Source organism: Sus scrofa, chromosome 8, assembly GCF_054392235.1.
Source record: "Sus scrofa isolate SSC_HxYL_T2T_F1_AM1 chromosome 8, Sscrofa_HxYL_maternal_Yorkshire_Landrace_v2.0, whole genome shotgun sequence".
Classification (NCBI taxonomy): domain Eukaryota; kingdom Metazoa; phylum Chordata; class Mammalia; order Artiodactyla; family Suidae; genus Sus; species Sus scrofa.
In genome coordinates this window covers 84,544,790-84,571,001 of record NC_139390.1, presented here as the reverse complement: position 1 = coordinate 84,571,001, position 26,212 = coordinate 84,544,790, and the positions used below count along the sequence as shown (strand labels likewise).

General features: G+C 36.1%; 1 protein-coding gene across 7 annotated transcripts in view; it reads right to left on the bottom strand.

Annotated features, from left to right (window-relative positions):
* Nucleotides 1–26,212, bottom strand: part of LRBA (LPS responsive beige-like anchor protein) — a 712,651-nt gene that overhangs the window by 562,830 nt on the left and 123,609 nt on the right. For all 7 annotated transcript variants that reach the window (XR_014812812.1, XR_014812814.1, XR_014812813.1 and 4 more), the window contains exons 21-22: nucleotides 22,524–22,647; nucleotides 21,765–21,957 (exon numbers count right to left, since the gene is read on the bottom strand). Coding sequence is in view for 4 of the 7 variants with exons in the window: in XM_021100637.2 (XP_020956296.1) it covers nucleotides 21,765–21,957; nucleotides 22,524–22,647 (317 nt within the window). In the remaining 3 variants the exon portion in view is untranslated. The remainder of the gene's footprint in view (nucleotides 1–21,764; nucleotides 21,958–22,523; nucleotides 22,648–26,212) is intronic.

Below are 26,212 nucleotides of genomic sequence, written 5' to 3'. Positions count from 1 at the left end.
GGGTGTGATTTCATTCAAATAGAGGATTTGCAAAATTTTATTATTATAATCAATAAACATGAACATATAAAATCTGTATGTACAAGTTAAAGAGTAATTTTTGAATCCCACATACTCTACAAGGGATGGAACACTACTACTAACTCACAGTTCCCGATGTGCCCATGCCCAGTGGTACTCCCAACCTCCCCACCTCCATCAAGAGGACCTCACTATCCTGGCATTGCTACTGTTTCCTACTTGTTTTTTTAATAGTTTTATCATCTATATAGTAAACATACCTAGTGTATTTAGCTTGAGAAACTAAATACAGCACAAACCTAGACAGCTGTGTAAAGGGAAGGGCAATATTGCCACAACTAACTAAAGGCTCCCGGGAGAAGACACACTCCACAGGATCTGTGAATTGGAGCAGGCTCCAACTTCCCCTTCACACTGAGGGCCAGGGGGCCAGGGCGTGGGCCCGAGAACCCGACTGTACGTTCGAATGTTAACCTCACCATGGTGTGCTTCTACTCTCAGACGCAAAGCAAAGCAGACTCTATTTTTGAGGGGTGGAGTGAGACTCTTCAGGGGACCCGGGCAACAGGACTAAAAAGAACAGGATCTAAACAGCACACAGTCAAAACTAAGTAGTGATAAAAACACGGGCCCATCTCATGTGGGTAATTTGTCCCCAGGTTTAAAAAATAATAACAACTGACAGAACACTGTAAACAAGCTATAATGAAAAAAACAAAAATGAAAATCATCATAAAAAAACATTACAAAGGCCCTGGCTTTTCAATAATAATAACCCCCTTGTATCTGTATCTTAAGTCAAACTATTTCAACTCAAATGGACTGTTTGCTATGGAGCTGCCATCCTGGACTCTCCCTTCACCAGAATCCTGGAAATCTCTTTCATCTCCCGCCTGTTTCATACATCCCAAATCTTCCTCTTTGTTCTTTTTGGTATAGTACATCCCCTGGCGCCTCCTTGAAATTTTTGAGACTTGAAAGTATATTTATTTTACCTCCACACTTAATAGTCAGATAAATTGTTGGTTGAGGAGTTCCTGTTGTGGTTCAGGAGTTAACAAACCCGACTAGTATCCATGAGGACGCAGGTTCAATCCCTGGTCTTGCTCAGTGGGTTAAGGATCAGGTGTTGGCATGGGCTGTGGTGTAGGTCACAGACGTGGCTCAGATCCCACATTGCTTTGTCCGTGGTGTAGGCTGCCAGCTAAAGCTCCAATTGGACCCCTGGCCTGGGAACCTCCATGGGCCGCAAGTGCAGCCCTAAAAAAACAAACAAACAAACAAAAAATCGTAGGTTGGGAAGCATTTTCCTTCAGAATATGGAAGGCATTTCGTCATTGCCTGCTTATTTCTCTGTTCATGGGTGTGTAGTCTGAGGCCTTTCTGATTCCTGATCCTCCATAAGACTTATTTTGTTCTTTGCAAAATTTTATAACATCCTCTTTTTGTTCCTAATGCTTTGAAATTTCAGGGGGTTTTTGTTGTTGTTGTGTTGTGTTTTGTATTTTTACAGCCATACTTGTGATATATAGAAGTTCCCAGGCTAGGGGTCAAATCAGTTACAGCTGCTGGCCTACACCACAGCCACAGCAACGCAAGATCCAAGCTGTGTCTTTCACTTACACCACAGCTCATGGCAATGTTGGATCCTTAACCCACTGAGCAAAGCCAGGGATTGAACCCACATCCTTGTGAACACTAGTTGGGTTCGTTACCGCTGAGCCACAACGGGAACCCCCTCACAGTAATTCCTGGCACAGGTCTGTTTTGATCCACTGTGCTTAAAAATACCCACTGGGCCCTCCCAATCTAAGAAAAAATATCCTTGGTTCTGGGAAATTTTCTTGAATCACTTAATTTTTACCTCCTTCCCTCTCTTTCCCCTGTTCGCACCTCCTGCGATTGTTGATAGTGCACTGATTGGTCCTCTAATGTTCTGTTCTTACTGCTTCTCTATTCTGCATCCCTTTGTCTTTGGGTTCTACTCTCTGGGAGAGCTCCTCATCTAACCCTTGAACACATGTTTCATTTCTCCTGTGTGGCTCGGCACCAGTCTCTTAATTGCCCTTTTCCATTTTGCTCAGATAAACCAAGACCACTGTCTCTGTTATCCTCTCTAAACTTTTGCCAGAATAAGGTGGGGTAGAGTTTTTCAACAGCACTGAGTAAGGGAGGGTATCAAGATATCAAACTGCCACTCAATCTCTTTTAATGGTTTTTGCTTGCAGCACATACAACCCCTACAGTTGAGGCAGCCAGTTCCTTAGAATTCTGAGGCTCTTTTAGCAAAAATGAAGTTTATTTTTGGCTTCCCCCCCCCCCCACTAACCTTATGATTTACTTTCTCCAAAGGGAAAGTAATACAACTGATTAGATTAGCTGTATGACTGCAGATTCTACATTTTATTGCTATTTACTCTATATATTCCAATTGCCTCTATCCTGTGGACTTTCCCATTTTTACAAAATCCTTCCGTGGTATCTGTAGTTGGGTTTCAATATAAGATGAAATTCGACGTTAGTGTTCAACTTGCCAGCTTAACCCAATGCTATCCTAGGTCATTAATAAAGACTCTAAAATATTACACTTCTGCCCAACTTTGGAGAGAATCACTGGCATATCCTTCTAAAAGTGCTATAATTTTGTGAGAATAAAGATTGAGTCAGACAGTGGCAGACCCCTCAAAAACTCACTTATATTCCAAATCAATACACAGTATTTTATATACAAAAATACCAAATTATTTTTAGAGTGTCAATTATATAGAAAATAAAAAGGGGTACAGCCTAAAAGAAAGACAGTATACACACATAAAACTGGGAGATTTACTAAAGTCTATTTCAAGGAATAACAGCTGCAAAAGAGAAAGTCTTCAAGCATGAAACAGATGCAAAGGTAGGTCTTAACTGCAGTCATGAAATACACTTAGCTGTTCCCTGCTGCAGGGTTCTCAATACATGAGATTTTCACTTCTGCTCCGGTCACCCATAGAAAGATCTACCAGCAGTCATGCTACTGAGACAGATACACACCTAGCAAATTTCCCTATATAACAAGGTAATGTTCTTTCAGTCAAAATTTATTGAGTAAATATTACAGTAGGTAATAGTTATAAGATGGGCCACCTAAAAACCAGAAAAATTTTCAATTCTTATGGAAAATAATTAATTCAGGACACATGACATCAAAAAAAACTACTCAGAACAAGTCTATATGATCACAGACATGTGCAAATAAGTCTGAATCAATTACATTAAATAATGAAAAATTCAACAAAGTTATTAAGTGAAAACAATCACAAATGTTTTAATAATGTAAATGTTTTCTGAGCCAGCATCACAAAGTACCAAGTTACAGAGACAGAATCACTGGAAATGTCGAGAAAAATACATAAGTAAAAATCGACAAAGTCTAAAGTAGCACAATACAAATAAAAAAAAAAAAACTTTTAGTGAGTGAAATTAAAAATAAATCCAAATAACAAATCAACTGAGACAATGGATAACTAGTAAGGTAAGGATAAATTTTCATCCTATGACAAGACCAGCAGTGATATTCCTAAGGCAAAGGGGGACTGCCACCCACACCCCCCAAGTACAACAAATACAACCATCACAAAAGAAAGTTATCAGCAAAACACTGTAAGCCGTCTCAAAACCAAGTACATTCCTATACTAAAGAGCATTGTTTTAAAGAATAAACAAAACAGACTTGAGACAGACAAGTTAGAACCTACGTGCCTGTCACTATACAACTCATTCAGGATGTTAAAAGAGTATGGTAAAATTCCAAAATTCTATGACTGTCTTTGCCCCACATATTTTCACAATGAATGTCAATCATCACTCTAAAATCATGTTCTACAAGGATTTAACGGATATTTTGAAACCTTAATATCTGACCTACATCATTACATCTAAATACTACTATATGTATTGATTTTTATTGGTAATAGGATATAAACTTAGTAAGAAAAAAAATCTGTAAAATAATAAAAGTCCTGAAAAAATATCACTCACACTTTTATGTTAATGCTTTCTATTAAAGTTGCTAACATGGTGATATCAGAGATAAAATCCTTTTATAATATCTTATTGTATCCAGGGCATATAGTCAATTATGTAGAACTGACTTTTCCTGATGGTTTATAAACAACTTGAGGAATTCCTCCTGGATTTCCATGTGCCCTTCAGGGCCAATAGAAGAAGATATATATTTTCACCAATACAAACTCTTTTTTTTTGGCTACTCCAGGGATCAAACTTGAGCCACAGCAGTGCTAACACCAAATCCTTAACCACTAGGCCAACAGGGAATTCTCAACACAAATGCTCTTAAAGATTTGTTTTCATGATGCCCTTACTAGTATTGCCTTAAACTACAACTTCCATGACTGTCGTGGTCTTTCCACCATTTGATAAGAGACCATTCATTCTACAGGTGAAATATAAATCTGTGTAGTATATTTCTCACATTCTAACCAGATTCACAACCAGCAGACACACTTCCAACTAGCCATTCAAAAAGAAAGGTTAAAAGACAGTATTTAATGTTAAACTTTCAAGCTCTAGAAGATGGTTTATATAATACACATTTCAATTCAAAGCAATGTACAGTTTCATAAAGGACATTCTTAAAGTGCCACAAAGAACTTCTTTCCTTTCGTGATAAACAGATCTGTGGTCAAATCTGTTCTAAAAGAATTCTTTGTCTTTCCTAAGTAAACCAACTTGCGTATTCTTTTTTTAAATAAATATATTAGAAATGCTTTTAAATTTTTGAAGTTGATTTTTAAATTTCCTTTTAAAATTTATTCCAATAGTCTAAAAGCTAAATGGCAACTGAGCAATTATCATTGTTGTTATCTTTTTTTGATACTGTTTTCCTAAAGGTATTTGTAACTGATAATTCCTAATTAATTACCAGATATTGTTCTAAATTACTCAGCTAAAAGAGTAGTCATTAATCTTCACAATCATTTGATAGCTAATCTATACCTGTTTGTAATGTTTGTAAAGCACTTCTATAAACTACTAGTTAGAGATACTCGTGAGCTAATAACTACAAGGTTCCTTTAGCTATGACTTTCAATTTAATTGACACACAAATTTACTAATTAGGAGATAAAAGATGAATGCAATATATTAAGAGATTAACATTATTACTCCATATATTAAAAAATTTAACCTACAAAATTTAGATTGTTTTAAAAATTTTAGGCAACATTTAGGAATTGGCTTTCTCTGTTAAACAAATGTTATCTTTTTCACTGTATGTGATTTTCCCTTGGAAATACCAGCTGAATATGACATGCTAACTTCTAATTCTTAGATTACCAACCTTTCCACACTTGATAAATATGATATGTTTTTCTTTAAAAATAGCTGAATCTTCCCATATGGGATATCAAAAGGCAAAAAGCATACTTCAATATGATCACTGCTACACAACAGATCTTTTTTATAGAGATTCTGATACAACAGCTTACAATAATGGTATGAAAGCTATTAACAGTTAAAATCCAATTATAAATTATTTACAAGTTTATATATATTTACTGACCTATTTTAACCAAAATACCCTGCCTAGTTACAAATCTAAATACTCTGGTCAAATCTAAGCTCTAAATGCTATCCTAATATAACCTGATTGGAGAAATATCAAATATCACGCCTAGGTTATCCTACGAAAAATGCCTAAAAGAATTAGCTATGAAAAAAAATTATAAATTCAATAGCAAAGAGAAACAATCTCCTGAAGAAAACAAATCTCATATACAATAAGCCTATTTACTCATTATGTAATGAGCTTATTAAGCTTATTATTTTTTGAATAGGTAGCATATTTTAATGGGGGTCAGAACATACTACCCCCAAATATGGCATGTTGGCATACTATTTTAAAATAAAGGAATTTAAGAAAGAGTAGGTGCGGGGAAGACTCTGATCTCTTCATCTTCTCTTGAAGCTGATCACAGAAACAGGAGGTTCTACAAGGACTTGCCATTCTCCCCCTTCTCCCTGAAGCTCTTCATGGGAAAAGTAGACTTCCTGCACCCCAGAGGAAAACAACATCCTTCTCTCAAAGACAGGGATGGCAAGAGGAATCCGAAGGAACAGGCCTTGTGGATCTTCCCCCAGTACACTACCCTTACTTCATACCCTTGGTCCTTCCGTGTTTTTCTAAGACTTTGCACTCTTCATCAAACCTCATATAAAAACGTTCAGCCTTAACTGCTTCCTTGTGTTTTCATTTCCCTATGAAGGCTCCCATTTTCACATAAAACTCCTATTAAATACATTCCTATGCTTTTCTCCTGACAATCAAACTTTGCCAGTTTAATTTTCAGGTCCAGCCAGGGACCTAAAGAGGGTCAAGGAAGGTTTTCCTCCTCTGCAATTCACATGATTTAAATATATAACAGTATATAGTGTAAAAATCTCCCCTCACCACTGCTTCTCACCTGCATAATTCCCCAACAATCAGGCCATCAGTTACTACTTTCTTATGGATCTTTCTAGAGTATGTTTTGTGCATTTACAAATACAAATAAATCCTCACTTTCCCACTTGTTTAACTCACTAATACCTATTATACACACTGTTCCACACTTTCTTTTGTCACAATATATCTTGGTGAACTGTCTCAGGACATTTTTAATTTGAAGTCTCTTACAATGAGTAGGTTGAGCATCTTTTCATAAATCTAAAAGTACTTTTTACTTAGTTTTCTATGGGTTGTATGATCATATCCTTGGTCCCTTTTTCTATTAGGCTGTCTTTGCCTATATATTTATAGGAGCACTTTATATATTAGAAATGTATAGTTTTCTTGGAGTTCCCGTCGTGGCGCAGTGGTTATCAAATCCAACTAGGAACCATGAGGTTGTGGGTTCGGTCCCTGCCCTTGCTCAGTGGGTTAACGATCCGGCGTTGCTGTGAGCTGTGGTGTAGGTTGCATACGCGGCTCGGCTTCTGCATTGCTGTGGCTCTGGCATAGGCTGGTGGCTACAGCTCCAATTAGACCCATCAGTCTGGGAACCTCCATATGCCGCGGGAGCGGCCTAAGAAATAGCAAAAAGACCAAAAAAAAAAAAGAAAGAAAAAAGAAATGTATCGTTTTCTAAATTACAGTTAGAAAATTCTTACACACTACAAGGTTACAGAAGAATTATCTGTGTTTTCTTCTAGTACTCTTATGGTTTCCTCCCACCACCATCACTGCCCATGTAATTAATCTATATGTTAAATTTCTTTGTGCTCCAACTTTTTTGTCTTCATAGATGAATCCTCTATTGTCCCAACACCATTTATTTAGTAGTTCAAGTTTTCCCGGGTGATTTGAGATGCATCCTTTATAATATACTAAAGTCATGTGGAATTTTGTATATTTCTAGACTTTCTCTTCTATTCCCCTGATCAGCCATCTCTCTTCCTGTGTCGATATTACTTTTTTTTTTTTTTTTTTTTTTTTTGGTCTATTTAGGGGCACACCATGGCATAGGGAGATTCCCAGGCTAGGGGTTCAATAAGAGCTATAGCTGCTGGCCTACACCACAGCAACAGCAATACCAGATCTGAGCCACATCTGCAACCCACACCACAGCTCACAGCAGCACCAGATCCTTAACCTGCTCAGTGAGGTCAGGGATTGAACCCCAGTCCTCATGGATACTAGTGAAGTTCGTTACTCCTGAGTCATGATGGGAATTCCTCAATGCTGCATTTTTAAAATGACTGACATTTGGTAATAGCTTTTAGTATTCAGTAGAGTTGGTCCTCTCTCACTGCTCTTTACAGTCTCCCTGAATATTCTTGTTTACTTTGCCTTAGTTTCCTTAATAATTATTGGGCTCTGTTTTTCCCCCCTCGAAAGAAAAACAATTCATATTTTCTCAGGAATTCATTAAATTCATAAAATAACCTAAAGAAATGTTATGTTATTTTAACTTTATGATGTTGAGTCTTCCTATTCTAGGGAATATGTTTTTCCATTTGTCCATGCCTTTTGTGTGCCCTTGTTTTGAAGACTTTTTCAAGTAAAAACTTGAAGTGTAGTTTAGAGACAGATACATATAAGATATACCTGGCAGTATCAAGACACTACAAAATTGTGCCTAGAAATACCTGGAAGTACCATGAAGATGCTGACATTAAAGTCTGATCTTCAAACTTAATGATTACTCATATGCCAGACAGAAAAGAATTAAGGGCATGGGAGATGCCATGTAGAAGGAATTTAGGAAGCTATGTGGAAGAATGGATGTAAGTCCCCTGGTGACCTAGCAGGTTAAACATATGTGTAGTCACTGCAGTGCCTCAGGTCTCTGATGTGGTACAGCTTTGATCCCAGGCCTGGGAAATTCCACATTCCATGGGCACAGTCAAAAAAAAAAAAAAGAAGAAGAAGAAAAATAGATTGTGAAAGAACATGGTTCATTTAAGATATTCAGTAAAGTAATGATTAAAGCATTTCTCTAAAGAGTGATGAACAATAAAAATAGTAAGCAAGCAGTGGAATGGTAAGGAAATATTACACTGTGAACCAGGAGAAGGAGGCAGAATTTTATTACAAAAGTAAGGGCAAGCTTTACTTATCCACTGCTTAAAAGGGAGCTACATGATTTAACACAGACAAATTAAAAAGTTACTTTCAAATGGATTTAACTTGTAAATCTTACTACTCCATTTGTATGTAGTTTAAAATAAACCCACTATCAAAAAAAAAAAAAAGAACAAGGGAATTATTTTTAGAAAATGGGATATACCTATATGTAAACTGCCAAGGAGAAAAAACAAAAGTAGTATGACTATATTTTTGTTTATATTGACAAAAGACTCTTTCCTTAACCAAACTTTCGTCAAGTTCCTCTGAATTCTCATCTCAACTAGGCCTTCTACCCTTGCCAGATCTGAGTTTCATCAAGAAACCTAAGTCAGTTTAGAGAGAATCCCTCATCTTCTCTATCTCATCAAAACAACATCAAAATGTTTTAAATGTGAGTTAAATTTTTTAAATTGTTATTTCCCCAATACAATTTTTTTTCTACTGTACAGTATGGGGACCCAGTTACACATACGTGTATACATTCTATTTTCGCACAGTATCATGCTCCATCATAAGTGCCTAGACATAGTTCACAGTGCTACACAGCAGGATCTCATTTCTAATCCCTTCCAAAGGCAATAATTTGTACCTATTAACCCCAAGCTCCCCAACCACCCTACTCCCTCCCCCTTTCCCCCTTGGCAACCACAAGTCTACATGATATCACTTATATCTGGAATCTAACATAAGGCACAAATGAACCTTTCCACAGAAAAGAAAATAATGGACTTAGAAAATGTGAGTTAAATTAATTTCAATATATTTTTAAATAAGTTTTTAAAAAATCACCTTCATCAATTTTTCTGAACAGAGTTTTAAAGAAATCCAGAATTGGAAAAGCAAACTAATTCACTAAATTATTTCTTCCTAGAGTTTGAAGTGGTCTAATATTCAGATCTTAGACCAAAGTTGCAACTTTTTGGTCTAACATTCACCTTTTCTAGTTAACAATGCTGGTAAATATAAAAATAAGCTTTCCTTTTTCATAAAATGATTTTTGAGCACTTCCTTATTAACACCAAGTGAGGATGCATTTTAAAGAGAAGCCTTCCAACTTATCCCTCTTTTTTTTTTTATTTAAGGGTGCACCTGCAACATACAGAAGTTCCCAGGCTAGCATTTGAATTGGAACTGCACTTCCCAGACTACACCACAGCCACAGCAACACGGGATTCAAGCCATGTCTGCAACCACCTCACTACAACACTGGGCCGTTGACCTAGTGAGTGAGGTCAGGGATCAAACCTGCAGCCTCATGGATACTAGTCGGGTTCACTGAGCCACAACAAGAACTTCCCCAAATACTTAATATTCTCTTAATCTTGTAAATATCATACTAACACATGAAAACATCCTAGAAATAATTTAAAAGTAATTTACTTAAAAAAATATTCTATGGTATTTGTCTTTCTCTTTCTGACTTCTTTCAGTATGAGTATCTAGCTCCATCCATATTGCTGCAAATGGCATTATTTGGTTCTTTTTATGGCTGAGTAGTATTCCATTCTGTATATATACCACTTCTTCCTAATCCAATCATCTGTCGATGGATATTTGGGTTGTTTCCATGTCTTGGCTATTGTGAATAGTGCTGCAATGAACATGCAGGTGCATGTGTCTTTTTTAAGGAAAGTTTTGTCCGGATATATGCCCAAGAGCTGGGTCATATGGTAGTTCAACCTATAGATTTCTAAGGTACCTCCATACTGTTCTCCATAGTGGTTGTACCAGATTACATTCCCACCAACAGCACAGGAGGGTTCCCTTTTCTCTATACCCCCTCCAGCACTTGTTATTTGTGGACTTATTAATGATGGTCACTCTGACTAGTGTGAGGTGGTACCTTGTGGTAGTTTTGATTTGCATTTCTGTAATAATCAAGGATGTTGAGCATTTTTTCATGTGCTTGTTGGCCATGTGTATATCTTCTTTGGAGAAATGTCTATTCAGGTCTTTTGCCCATCTTTCAATTGGGTTGTTGGCTTTTTTGCTGTTGAGTTGTATAAGTTGCTTGTATATTCTAGAAATTAAGCCCTTGTCCGCTGCATCATTTGAAACTATCTTCTCCCAATCTGTAAGTTGTCCTTTTGTTTTCTTTTTGGTTTCCTTTGCTGTGCAAAAGCTTGTCAGTGGTTTATTTTGCTTTTATTTCTATTGCTTTGGGAAAATGACCTGAGAAAAATATTCATGAGGTTGATGTCAGAGAGGGTTTTGCCTATATTCTCTTCCAGGAGTTTGATGGTGTCTTGACTTATATTTAAGTCATTAAGCCATTTTGAGACTCATAATGAGTGAAATAAGTCAGAAAGAGAAAGACAATGATATCACTTATATCTGGAATCTAATTTAGGGCACAAATGAACCTTTCCACAGAAAAGAAAATCATGGACTTGGAGAAGAGACTTGTGGTTGCCAAGGGGGAGGGTGTGGGGTGGATTGGGAGCTTGGGGTTAATAGATGCAGACTATTGCCTTTGGAATGAATTAGCAATGAGATTCTGCTGTGTAGCACTGTGAACTATGTCTAGGCACTTACGATGGAGCATGACAATGTGAGAAAATAGAATGTGTGGAGTTCCTGTTGCGGCACAGTGGTTAACGAATCTGACTAGGAACCATGAGGTTACAGGTTCGATCCCTGGCCTTGCTTAGTGGGTTGAGGATCCGGCGTTGCTGTGAGCTGTGGTGTAGGTTGCAGACGCGGCCTGGATCCCGCGTTGCTGTGGCTCTGGCATAGACCGGTGGCTATGGCTCCAATTAGACCCCTAGCCTGGGAATCTCCATATGCCACAGGATCGGGCCTAGAAAAGGCAAAAAGACAAAAAAAAAGAAAGAAAATAGAATGTGTACATGTATGTGTAACTGAGTCACTATGCTGTACAGTAGAAAAAAAATTGTATTGGGGAAATAATTTAAAAAATAAAATTAAAAAAAAATATGCTCTCGGAGTTCCCATTGTGGCTCAGAGGTTAAGAATCCAACAAAGTGTCCGTGAGGATGAGGTTTCAATCCCTGGTCTTGCTCAGTGGGTTAAGGATACAGCATTGCCACAAGCTGGGGCATAGGTCACAGATGCAGCTCGGATTCAGTGTTGCCATTTGTGGTATAGGCTGGCAGCTGCAGCTCTGATTTGACCCCTAGCCCAGGAACTTCCACATGCTGTAGGTGCAGTCCTAAAAAGAGAGAAAAAAAAATTCTTCCCTCCAATCTCCTTAAGTTATTGAAAACTTCCATCTAATCAATAATTGTTCCCTATTCCACAACATGCTTGAAAATATACATGTCATAAGCACTAAATTAAGCTCATTTTGGTGGGCAATACCAATATGCTTTTAAATAACAGCAGCACTAGCTGAGAAATTCTGAATGCCTACTGTATACTGTTTTAAGCATCTGGCATATATTAGGACAATCTTTAAAGCAACCCTAAAAGGATGGGTATTATAATCCTCATTTTATATACATGAAGATCAGAAGCACAACAGTATGAAATAGTATTACACAACTACTAACTTACTAATCTTGTCAAAGACTCATTTTGACCAATTTGATTTTCTTAAGAACAACCTACACAGGTATTCTCATGCAAAAGATGGATAATGACCTAGAATATAAATAGGTACATATTTTTTAAATAGCAACTTAGTAACACCCACTAAAACTTTTTAAAACATGTACAGACTCCTTCTTCTGGAATTTTAGGAATTTCTCCTACAAAGTAAGAGACAGCTATATAGGAGCAGGGTCATCAGTGCTCAAAGACAAGGCAAAATTAAACTATGGTACATACACAACACACTGCCAATACAACTCAATAGATTCTTAAAATTTCACCTCCACCAATTTTTCCAAATGAAATTTTGGAAAATGCCAGAATATGAAAAGTGAACTTCAGTTACTCACTCAATCACTCCTGCCTTGAATTACAAGTGATCTGATAGCATTCAAATAGATATCAAAGCTACAGCTTTACACTTTACTTTTCCATAATATGATGCAATAATATATATACCATATATATATACACACACACATATATGCATACACACAGTAACATGCAGCCATTAAAATTCATGTAAGAAGTATATTATTAATTGAAATAATACTGTAAAGTACCACAAATACAGTATTTTTATAAGAAAATAATTACATGCATGGGTATATTTATATATAGAACAATGGACTGGAAAGTCTTGCACCAAAATATTAATATTAAATCATGCACAGGCAACTGGATAACAGGTGATTTCTGAAATTTGCATGTATGCAATTGTTCTAGCTTCCACATTTCCTACAATGAGCACATATTCTTAAAATTTTTTAAACAAACAATATTACTTGTTTTAAAATTTTAAACCAAATGAATACTTTAGCAATTAAATATGTAACACTGATAATCCATGAAATATGAAAATTTTATAACTCTTAATATTTCTTTAAAAAATGTAGCTTTTAATTTTATTATATAGCCACCATAAACTCACAAAAACACACGTATATTTATAAATGCCAGTTTATATTTTGTGATTTCTAAAAATACTACTAAGAAATCACTTATAGAATTCTAATAAAACTGATTTCCACATGCTTTTAAAAACCCGATCTAAACTGAACTTTCTTCTTATATAAAATGACTGACACTTGTGTTTAAGCCATTTCAACAGACTGTTAACAGCAAGTAAAATGTAAAGATAATTCAAATAATCTAAGATAATGAAATACTCAAATTCTGGGGATAAATCTAAACCATAGCATATCTTCAAGTCAAATGTGAAAAACTTTTACTTGTTGCACATTTTAAGTCATAGACCCATTCTACCTTGGCAATACAGGCCTAGACAAAATAAACTAGTTTTATTTGTTTAGAAAGAAACATTTTTAAACAGTTCTCATAATTCAGAATATATTAAATGCCTTAATTTAAATTCTAATTAAAGAGTAGAAGCATTTTAGCATGCCAAGTGAAAATAGTATTATTCAATTATTCAAGACAATATTCAATTTGAAGCATTAAAAAAAAAGGAAAAAAGATGGATAATGACCTAGAAAACAACACAAGAAAATAATGCAATTATAAAGGTTATAGGTACACATTTGAAACCTGAGATCAAAGAAACCAGCATTGTACAGTTATACTCGAAGAGCCTATTACTGCTTATAAAACCAAGTTCAGCTGTTGGAGGAGAAAGATACAGTGACAAACAGCTTCCCTGCTACAAAGGTGGCAGGATATCTATCAAACAGGACAATAAAATTGCAATTGAGTTTCTTTGGCTTTTTATAGCAGCTACATGTATCCTGATGCAACCCTGCAAAAGCTATACAATTCTGCAACATTAGTTTTTTACACATAAGTTTTTTTTTAATGAAGAACCATGTTATAAATTTGTGATATTGAGATTTTAAATGGCTGCAAAAAGAAAAAAAATCGGTACCATTTCAGTAGTATATGCATGGAAATATTTATAAACCTTCAGAATTAATATCTTCAGATAAAAAAAGTTGATTCAATAATTTCAGCAGAATTTTTATCAGCATGCTATAAATTGTTCATCTACTTACTGAAGCACGTTAGCGCCATCCTAAACTTCATTAAATGTTGACTTGAAGAATATTAGAGTGTAAATTTTCCATTTTACTTAAAAATAATCAATATATTAAAATTCCAAAAGTATTAACCAATCTACATTCAAATAAATAACTTTATGTAAACCTTATTAAAGAAAAAAGCTTTTTAATCAATGAAGAAAAGTCACTCAGAGATAAAACTAAAGGCCATTTATGAAACATTAAAATTAAAAGTAGAAACCGCAAAAAACAACTTATAACTTTCACTTTTTCTTTTCCTCCTCTAAGAGTAAAGTTTTAGCACTTTTTTTAAAGTATACTTTAACAGCAAAAAGGGATAAGTGCAGTTCTACTCAGATGAAACACTCTATAATGAACTTAATCAGCATTTAGTTCATGTTATAACTGTAATCCTAAAATTTGAGTCAAAGACTGGTTCTTGGCTCAACGTGGGTAAAAGAGGCCTCTCCATTAAGTAACTACTTTCTTTGCAAAGGTTTGAAAATCTGTTTAAAGCCATAAGTCACTGGAGTAAAAGAAACTATGAACTAATTAAATATATAGATATATAAATATATGATTCACACAGAAAACTTAAGGCCTGCTTTGGGCTTACTGTGTATAAATCTGAGTCTGAAAAATATTGATTTCAGACACTACATAAGAAGAGTAGTTTATAATTCTTCATCATTTTCTATGACTTAAAATATGCTCCCACAAAGAAAAAATGTGTTTTCCTTTATGACAAAAAGTATATTAAGAGGTATTAACTGGGGTCCATATTTAAATTATGGAGAACTTTTCTACCTTCATGATGCTTTCTAAAGAGTAAATTAGCATCTTAGTGTGAAAGTGGGAAGGGGAGATTTTTATAAAAGTTAGTAAAAATAACTCCCTGTATACTCCGAGGGTCACTCAAAATTTAGACTGCATAAGGACATTTTTTTTTAATTTTTTAATTTTTTTGCTTTTTAGGGCCACACTGTGGAATACAGAAGTTCCCAGGCTAGGGGTCGAATCAGAACTGCAGCTGCCAGCCTACACCACAGCCACAGCAACACAGGATCCAAGCCGCATCTGTGACCTACACCACAGCTCATGGCAACGCTGGATCCTTTAACCCACTGAGCGAGGCCAGGGATCGAACCCACATCCTCATGGATCCTAGTCAGGTTTGTTACTGCTGAGCCACAATGGATTACTGGGTAAGCCAAGAAGGATTATTTTAAAATATAGACTTCTAGGAGCATCCCATGAGATTCAGATTAAGACTATGAGTTTGGAGTTCCCTGGTGGGCTAGCAGGTGAGGATATGGGGTTATGACTGCTGTGGCATAGGTTCAATTCCTGGCTTGGGAACTTCCACATGCCACGGTGCAGCCAAAAAAAATACACTCTGAGGTAGGATCCAGGAAACTATAATAAGATGTACAAACCTTTAGTCTGATGAGATGACCCCAAAACATACAGTCTGTGATTGTGACACAGGCACTTTAAAGACAGCTGCTACAGCTATTTCCTGGGTTGCTAAGAGAAGACTGAGGTGCCAAGACACACACGGAGAGGCATGGTGCCACATGACAGTGGAACCAAAGAGCCCTAAACAATGGTGTGGTTCTTCCTTCTTCCTGAAACAAGTATTTAACGTGCAACTGCCAAGTACTCAGCACTATGCACAATTAAGAGAGATAGGAAGAAATATATAACCTTTCATCCTTGCTGATGAGAGCTTACAACTAACAGCCACTTTTATTTATTTATTTATTTATTTATTTTTATTTTTAGGGCTGCAGCTGCCAGCCTATGCCACAACCACAGCACCACCAGATCCCAGCCACATCTGCAGCCTATACCACAGCTTGCAGCAAGGCCAGATCCTTAAGCCACTGAGTGAGGCCAGGAATCAAATATGCACCCTCAAGGATAGTAGTTGGATTCTTAACCCGCTGTGCCACAACGGGAACTCCAACTGCCACTTTTAACCAGTAATATAAGTGCTATTACAGAATCATACGTGATTAAATGCCAGCCTGCATTTCCTATATGACTCATTACTGCTCTTCTTCATGTCCTTTACACATCTCCCCACAAACCAAACAATTCCTCATGCGTTTCCCTCAGTGACATCACCTCGGTACTTTTGCTTATGCCAAGTCTTCCACCAGTGATTCTCATCACCCAATCTCTACGTGTGCAAATCTTATGTATTGCCTTTCAAGGTGGTAGTCAAAGAACATCTGTTGTACAAAACTCTCAAAGGCCCTCTCCTGTCATTGTGAGTATCTCTTTTAAGGCACTTATTCCTTTCTGCCTTTTCAGTACATGTATTTTCTTCCATATTAGAAAATAACTTCTTTCAGGATGAAATCTGTTCCTGATTCATCATAGTAACCTGAAAGTCCTCAACTAGAAAAAGATAGGAAAAACAAAAAGGAGGAGTGGAGAGAACAAAAAGATGAAAGATAAAGGTGGAATGGGGTAGAAAAAGAGGTGAGCAACCAGTGTAGACACAGCGTGACTGAAAATAAGTAAGAGAGCACAGGGAGGGTCTGACCAACCACAGCCAGGGAGAGGAGGGAGCAGATATGAAGCACACATACACAGAAAAGGAGGAGGGAGAAGGAAGCAGATACAAAATAGGACAAAATGGGTGGAGGAACATTAGAAGGAAGACAAAAGAGAAAGAGGAGTGGGGAAGAAGGAGAGAGTGGCTAAAAGAAGAAAAAGTGACACGGAGAGCTGGCAAGGCAGTGACAGAGAACACAGAGACTGCACTAGCTGTCCACAGCCAATGCCAATGCAGAGGGTAGGGACAGTGTGCAGGGGGAGGCTGAGGGGGGGGAGGGGCAGTGAGAAAGAGGGGGTGTGAGGAGGAGGAGGGGAGAAAAGGAGGAAGGGAGAAGAGGGAAAGGGGAGGGGGCAGGGAGGAAGAAACACTTAGATATCAGGAGAAAAATCAACTGCTGTGAATTCACAGAGAATGACCTGGCCTGACAGTACAAAAAACTGTTATATAACAGTGACTGAGCTAATTAAATCCTAAAGAATATAAAGGATCTGGGTAAGTACAAAAGAACACAAAGTTCACACCACAAATAAACAAAAATGAAGGTTCAACAAAGCTTGATACACTTTAAAAAGACTAGAACCAACACAGCCAGAGTGGAGATTTCTACCAAGTGAACAGTGAAAAGTTGAGGTAGGAAATATTACTCTCAAGGGAAATAGTGAAAAATTAGGCAGAAATCATTTGCCTTTTTAAGATTAGAACAAAGTGTTTATGGAAGGCAGTAACATTATTTTTTAAACAAAGTTATTTTTAGCATAGTAAATTTAGAGAAAAATAATATCTAAGGCTACTACTGACCATCAGAAATATCCAGAGTAGAAGTAATCAAGCCATGTATAAAAAGCTACAAATCATTAAGACAGAGAAAAACTTCAAAGTTGGCAAAAGACAAAACCTTGCAAAAATAAGGAATCTAATGGCTTCAAGAATTAGAGGGAATATTACTTACGACCTAGCAATCCCACTCGTACTAATAGTTCTTAGAGCAGTGCTTTTTTCAATTTTTGAGGCTAATTCATCTGGCAGAGCATGGAATCACTTTATTAAGACATCATCAGCATTTTTAAGTGAAAAAGAATAAGAAATGTCAAAGTGCATCACCACGTACCAAAGCTGGTAACCACCGCGTCCTGAACCTGCTCCAGGTGTGTGGGGGAGGTGTGTGCACACGTGTGGACACAGTTATACCTGGTCATGATAAATTTCTTACTGTGAGTCACAGTTACATGAAGTTTGAAAATGACAAATCCATTAAAACTTTTTGCCTTTGAGCACCTTATTTACTCACAGCAGTAAAAATGAATAAAGCAAAACTACACATAAAAAACAGGAAAGAATCTCAGAAACAAAAGGTTTTGTTTTTTGATTGTTTGTTTGTTTTGTCTTTTGTCCTTTTTAGGGCCTCACTTGAGGCATATGGAGGTTCCCAGGCTAGGGGTCTAATCAGAGCTGTAGCCTCCGGCCTGCGCGAGAGACAGCAACGCGGGATCCGGGCCGTGTCTGTGACCTACACCACAGCTCACGGCAACGCCAGATCCTTAACCCACTGAGCAAGGCCAGGGATAGAACCCGCAACCTCATGGTTCCTAGTCAGATTCGTTAACCACTGCGCCACGACAGGAACTCCACAAACAAAAGGTTTGATGAGGAAAAAACAGGAGAATTCTCTCACTTTCATAAGATAAAAAATTAGGCATAATGAAAGATTATATTGCTTAGTAATACATTTTTTAACTTTTTCAAGAAGAGAGTGTTAAATTCAAGATGGTGATTAGGTCTGGGGTGGGGGCTGCACAAGGAGAACCAGGCAACGTGTTCTTAAGTCAGGTAGTTAAAACTCGTCCTTTATAACACTTCACCGCATATACGCCACACAAGGTATTTCAGAAGTAACTCATTCTTCACTGTAAAAGCTTTATTTACACGATACCCAAAATGACTAAGGCCTGAAAGTGGGCTAGCAGTAATAATAAGAACAAAAGGATTAACAGGAGGAATGATGAGGGCTGAAGAAAAGAGTCATTTAATTCTATTTTTTGTGATTTCACTCAGGAACACCTAACTTCAAATATACATACACACTGCCACATTTATCACTTCAATTAGACTTTGACAGTTAAGAAAAGTTTAGAAACTTTGAGTTTACACAACTAAAAATTACCATAAATCAGAATTCAAATCCAAGACTATCCTGTCTCCAAAGCCCACGTTCTCTTCATTACTTGCACAAATGGATTGGTTACTGAATATATATAATATATATATAACATATAATAACTAGTCATAAACACTCAAAAGCTCAAAGGTGCCTGAGATATCTCTTAGTAAATCCATTTGTTTTGTGGATAGAAAATTATAAAAGATTAGGCCATTTGCCCTAAATAGCCTATGACTTAAGCAGTTGTCAAGTGGTTTGGTCTCGAGATCCTTAACACTCTTAAAAAGTACTGAGACATCTCTAAGACCTTTCATTCAAATGGGATATAGCTAATACTACTTAGGAATTAAAACTAACAAATTTTACAAATATTAATTCATTTCAAAATAGCACTGAACCTGGCATATGTTAATATAAATAACATATTTTTTGAAAAATGACTTTTTAAAACAAAAAATAATAACAAGCCGGATGTTATTATTCCACATTTTCACAAATCTCTTTCAATTCTGGCTTCAGAGAAGATGGCCACATTTTAATATCTGCTTTTGTATGCAGTCTGTTCCATTATATTGTTTTGGTTGAAGTACATGGAAAAAAAAAAATCCTCTAACTAGATATGTAACTGGAAAAGGAGGACCTCGCCACTCTCTGAAATGGTCTCCCAGGCTCCCAAGACCTTCAAGCTCCCCTTCAAGAATTACTGCTCTGACCGTTATATTCCTGTAGCTATTCTTCTTAAGGGTTTGACAAACCAAAGTGCATATGAAAATGCTGAATTAACATACAGTATTTAAAAATCTAATTTACATGGGCACTTCCCTGAGAATTCTCCAAGATATATCTGAAATCCAATCCAAATTATGTGAGACCACAACTCAACCCTGTTTTTCTCATGATCTTTTGTAAAGGGGAAAAAACACTCAGAGAAAATGAGCCCAGACTGCAGCAGCCCACTACAATAGAAACCAGAATAGCTGGGCATCAGCACAAACTAAAATAAGTTAGACAAGAGGTACAAAGTGTTTCTGTAAAGTGACAAACAGCAAATATTTTTGGCTTGGAGGCCATACAGTTTCTGTGGTTAATACTCAACACCTGTAGCATGAAAACAGTCACAGAAATACATAGATAAATACAAGTGACTTGTTTCAATAAACTTTTATTTACAGAAACAGGTCAGGCCAGATTTGGCCCTTAGGCCATGCGTGGCAAAACTCTGCCTTAAACCAGTAAGCTCAAAAATGTAGTGACTCAAACAAAGCCATTTTATAAAATCACATCTCTGTCTCATTTAGCACTGGACTGTTCTCGAACATCAATTTGTGGGGTAATATCTTCCAATATAAGATACCTCTGTAAATCCTTATGATAGTAACACACCTCCCTCTCACTGAAGAAGGAGGAAGCAGAATGAATAACTGAAAGTTATTAATAGCTAAAAGTTATGCAAAAACTCAAAAACATACACTGAGGAAATGACAATATATTCCGATATAACGACAAATCAACAAAATAAAATTATCACTTCTGTCCTTTATTCCTTCTAGTCAATTTATAATTAAAATAAATATTTTAATTAAATTCCTTTAGTGTATATATAGAAAGAATAGATAAGCAAAAAACTGGCAGAAGACATTCATAAACAATACAAGTAGCAAAGGATTAAGAACTCCCACAAAACAACAAAAAGATACAAATTAATACCATGGATACATAGCATATTTGATCAAATCTGCAAGTTTTTTAACTCCAGCCATAATAAATAATGAGGTTGTATGAACCCATCAGAATTTATACGTCTCTGGCAAGAATATAAAATGATACACCACTTTGGAAGAGGAATTGCATTATCTTGTAATGTTTAGCATCTGCATCTTACAAATCATCAATTCTACTTCCAGGAACATACAGAGAGAGAAACTTCTCAATATATACAAAATGCATCAAAAATGCTCATCGACTGGTAAATATATAAAGTCATATACCATGGAATACATGCAACTGAGAAAATAAACACAATTACATTAGTCAATATGGACGAGTATCAAAGTAGAAAGTAAAAACAGCAAGTTGCTGAAGGATGCATTTAATACAATACCATTTATATTAAGCATAAACATGAAAAATAAAATTCTTTTGTGTGTATAATTTAAAAATATACTTAAAAGACAGAAGCAATGAAAACACCAAATTCAGGTAAATGATGGAGGAGAGAGGAGCTAAAACTGCTAGACAAAGCAATTGAGATGGGGACCTCACGTTCATAAACAACGGAAGGCACCTAATTCTTGCCCCTTCTTATACGTCTAAGGTATTTCATTAAAAACTTTAAACAAAAAATATACATAAGTAATTTGTACTGGCTTAAGAGTTAAAAAAAAATAAGGCACTAGTAGATTCTTCCAAACCTATTTTTTAACGGACTGTAACATGAGCAATGGCTTTACTACCTTACATTACTAAAATAACTACTCATCTTTGAATATTGTGCGCCACCTTGTGTTCAAAAAGCTTCAAAATACTATAAAATCCAGAGAACCATACCTTGAAAATGGCACCCTGAAAATATAAATTCTTTTATGTTGTGTTAAGAGGTTTCACTTTATTAACTTAAGCACACATAAAAATGACTTTTGAAAAGAAACCTCTTTTGATTGTGAAGAAGCTGTAAATAATTTATATTTTTCAGTCATTTGTTTTTAGTTTTTCAATTCACTGCACTTCCAAAGAAGTGCCTTTTTTCCTTGATTTCAAGTATATAAAATCTTGTTGAAAAAAATAAAACTGAAAATTACAGACATTTAATACATTAAAATATACTTTCATAAAAAAACTTACCTTTGAATGGGTGATTGATAAGGTGTCTACCCACACTCGCCAGCCACCCCACTCATATTTGACTGCATGGTAAAGTAGGATTCTGAATATAGCATATACCATTTCTGTTATCTTCTGTTCATCTGAATTTTTAGGATTAAAATAGCAGAGAGAAAGCATCCATTCTTGCCACACAGAACACTGCAGCAAGCTCCTGAAAAATGTCAAAGCACAATGAATTGCTTTAAAAATAAATCTCCTGAAAGAATTATAAAAAAGTAAAAGTTTAAAACAAAATAGGAGTTCCCGTCCTGCCGCAGTGGTTAACGAATCCGACTAGGAACCATGAGATTGCAGGTTCAATCCCTGCCCTTGCTCAGTGGGTTAAGGATCCGGCGTTGCCGTTAGCTGTGGTGTAGGTTGCAGATGTAGTTCGGATCCCATGTTGCCATGGCTGTGGTGTAGGCCAGTGGCTACAGCTCCAATTAGACCCCTAGCCTGGGAACCTCCATGTGCCACGGGAGTGTCCCTAGAAAAGGCAAAAAGACAAAATAAATAAATAAACAAAACAACCCGATTTATTATGTATTCAAAACAAAGAATGTGGTATTGTAAGCTCAATTAACTATATGGTACATTACTTCTATATCCTTAATGAAAAAAGAAGTATATAGAAAATTCATTTCACAGTATATTTAAAGCAATTTTTCTTAGGAAACAATGGACTTAGTCAAAGCTAGACTTGAATATTGCAAATAAATGCTTTCTGCTACTGCTTACCTTCTATTTTCTCTGCTATTATTAAAAAGTTTAATCATGTCAGAAAGAAAAGCTCTGCGAACTTCGATGCTCTCTGGGCACTGGGGAGAATTTCGAAGCAGGGTTGCAATTACTTTCAGTATCTCTGTAAGACAATTCATAAATTAGTAAAAATCAAGACATTACAAAAAATTCATGATAGAACACCCCATCAATCTCTTTCAATTTCTTTCATTTCCCTCACAAAAATCCCTACTGAAAACATCCTCCTTTTTGCCTTGTTAAAAAAAAAAAAATCTGCAGACAAGACTGATAATACATTTATTAGATAGAAATCATCCATAAACAAAAAGGGAATTTTTTATTTATTTATTTATTTTTTGGTCTTTTGTCTTTACAGGGCCGCACCTGCAGCACATGGAGGTTCCCAGGCTAGGGGTCTAATTGGAGCTGTGGCTGCCAGTCTACACCACAGCCACAGCAACACCAGATCCGAGCCATGTCTGCGACCTATACCACAGCTCACAGCAATGCTGGATCCTTAACCCAGTGAGCGAAGCCAGGGATCAAACCCTCAACCTCAGGGTTCCTAGTCAGATTCGTTAACCACTGTGCCAGGACAGGAACTCCCAAGAAAGAGATTTTTTAATTCCATCATTAGAACATGTAAAGCTGAATTTTAAAAGATTATAATAAACTAAATTATAAATGAATCAAATGATGGTAAAACTGGCACCTCTCCCTAACCTCTGCCAGTTAGTAAAGTTGATCTTAAGGATATATAATCAAAAGCTCAGAAAAAAGAACAAATTCTCAGCTTCTTCAACAAGATTTGTAATATGAACATACTCTTTCCTTTATCACTGTGAATTTTAAAAGTTATCAAGATTTTCTTCCACAATTCTAAAAGTAAAATTAGGCACACACAAAAAAAATCAAAAGTAGATTAAAACCTATTTTAATACCCCAAACAAATAAAACTGAAGTGGGCCTTAAATATAATGCTGTCTAAACTTCTAGTATTAGGCTTTAAGAAGAGAATTTTTTTAAAATATATACTTAAATACAGAACTTCAAAAAAACAAAAATGGCTATACCTTGAATCAAAAATTGAATACCGTCAAAGTTTACCCAATTAAAAACTGAACAAGTCTAAAGCAGCATTTTGCCTAGGTTTTTGGTGATTCTGAAGCAACAAGTTTAAAATATGAAAATTGAAGATACTATATCATACAATAAATATTATGGGGAGTACCTGTCACGGCTTAGTGAAGAGCCTGACTGGTATCCATGAGGATGCAGGTTCAATTCCTGGCCTCGTTCAGTGGGTTAAGGATCTAGTGTTGCCATGAGCTGCGGTATAGGTCGAAGATGTGACTCGGATCTAGCATTGCTGTGGCTGTCAGAGGCTGGCAGCTATAGCTCTGATTCAGTAGCTAGCCTGGGAACTTCCATATGCCATGGATGCAGCCATTAAAAAAAAAAAAAAAAAGACTAAAAATAAAATAAATAATATTTTGGGAGTAATTTCTGATTTATTCTACTGACAAAAATTTTCTCTATCCACCTAAACAATGATTACAATGATAATAAACCATAATAATAGGATGATGACAATAGCCACTAATTTTGAGGATATAACTGTGGTGAGACACTGCTTTAAGAAAATACTCATATTAATAAATTTAATTTTTTTGCATTGAAGATATTATTTTTTTATTTTTTATTACTTAATGAATTTTATTACATTTATAGGTGCACAACAATCATCACAACCAAATTTTATAGCATGTCCATCCCAAACCCTCAGTACATCTCCCCACCCCCCAACCTGTCTCATTTGGAAACCATAAGTTTTTCAAAGTCTGTGAATCAGTATCTGTGCATTTAATCTTTATATCATGATAGCTAGATACTATTATTATCCTCACTTTAGAGATAAGAAAGCTGAAGAATATAGAAATTAAGTAATTTACCCAAAATCACATAACTATTACGGCATATAGTTAAGATTGAAAAGCTAGACACTCCATGTTTTCAAACAGCACATTATACTGCCTACCTTTTCTGTCAATATATTACACAGATAATAATTTAAAAATTCTTACTTCAATAAGTCATCTTTCCCATAACCACATAAAATATATTTTATATTATATACATGATCAAGGTATTTTGTTTTATATTCTCCAAAATATAATAATGACATCACATCTCCCTGAAGATTGAGAAAAATTAAACATGTGACATGTGTTTTTAAATTAAGTACTGGAGTTCCCGTCGTGGCGCAGTGGTTAACGAATCCGACTAGGAACCATGAGGTTGCGGGTTCGGTCCCTGCCCTTGCTCAGTGGGTTAACGATCCGGCGTTGCCGTGAGCTGTGGTGTAGGTTGCAGACACGGCTCGGATCCTGCGTTGCTGTGCCTCTGGCGTAGGCCAGTGGCTACAGCTCCGATTCAACCCCTAGCCTGGGAACCTCCATATGCCGCGGGAGCAGCCCAAGAAATAGCAACAACAACAACAACAACAACAAAAAGACAAAAAGACAAAAGACAAAAAATAAATAAATTAATTAATTAATTAATTAAGTACTAAAATAGAGTACCACAAACATGAGCACAACTCACCACACAAAAAGTAATTAACCTTCAAAACTCTTCGAGCCAGATATTTTAATGTCAATAATCTTTAAAGGCAAGATGAAAAATGTATATACCTTTTATAAGTGCTTAAGAATTGTAAATATCAAAAGAAGACTGTTAACAAAGACTAAGTTTGTAAACAATAAAGGACAGATATTTTTCCAAATTTAGTAACCTAGCCTGACTTCACTAAAGAGTGTAATTGAAACTATACCAAAAATTTGAACATACATGAAATCAAGATCTTATGCATATAATTCTTCAAAATGTATATAAACATTTCCACAAAAACTAAGGTCAATTTGAGGTTATATTCAACATCAAACACGAAAAAAACTAGTATCATATTAATGGCTGTAATGAAATAGTATTTGAACAATGTGTTTTCAACAGTATCAACTTTAGGTGTTTGGGGATTATTTGTCCTTTTTTTGTAGGGCCACACCCATGGCATATGGAATTTTCCAGGCTAGGGGTCAAATGGAAGCTACAGCTACCAGCCTACACCACAGCCACAACAACGCAGGATCTGAGCCACAGCTGTGACCTACACCACAGCTGTGACCTACACCATAGCTCACGGTAACACCAGATCCTTAATTCACTGAGCAAGGCCAGGGATTAAACCCGTGTCCTCATAGACACTAGTCAAGATTGTCACCACAGAGCCATGAAGGGAACTCCTCAACTTTAGGTTCTTTAGTCAATTTCCTTTTAGCAGCAAAAGGTATTTATAAAAGCATAAAAAGGAGGGGAGATGGAGAAATGGATGAAGGTGCTCAGAAAGTACTTACAGTTACAAAACGATTAAGTTCTGTGGATGTAATGCATAACCTGGTGATCACAGCCAACAATACCGTACTGAGTACTTAAAAGTTGCTTAGGGAGTAGATCTTAAGCTGTCACCACACATAACACACAAAAAATTCTAACTATGTGAAGTGATAGATGTGTTAACTAACCTTATTGTGCTAATCATTTCACAACATATACATGTAACAAATCATTAGACTGTACACCTTAAAATTACACAATAGGGAGTTCCCATCGTGGCGCAGCAGAAACGA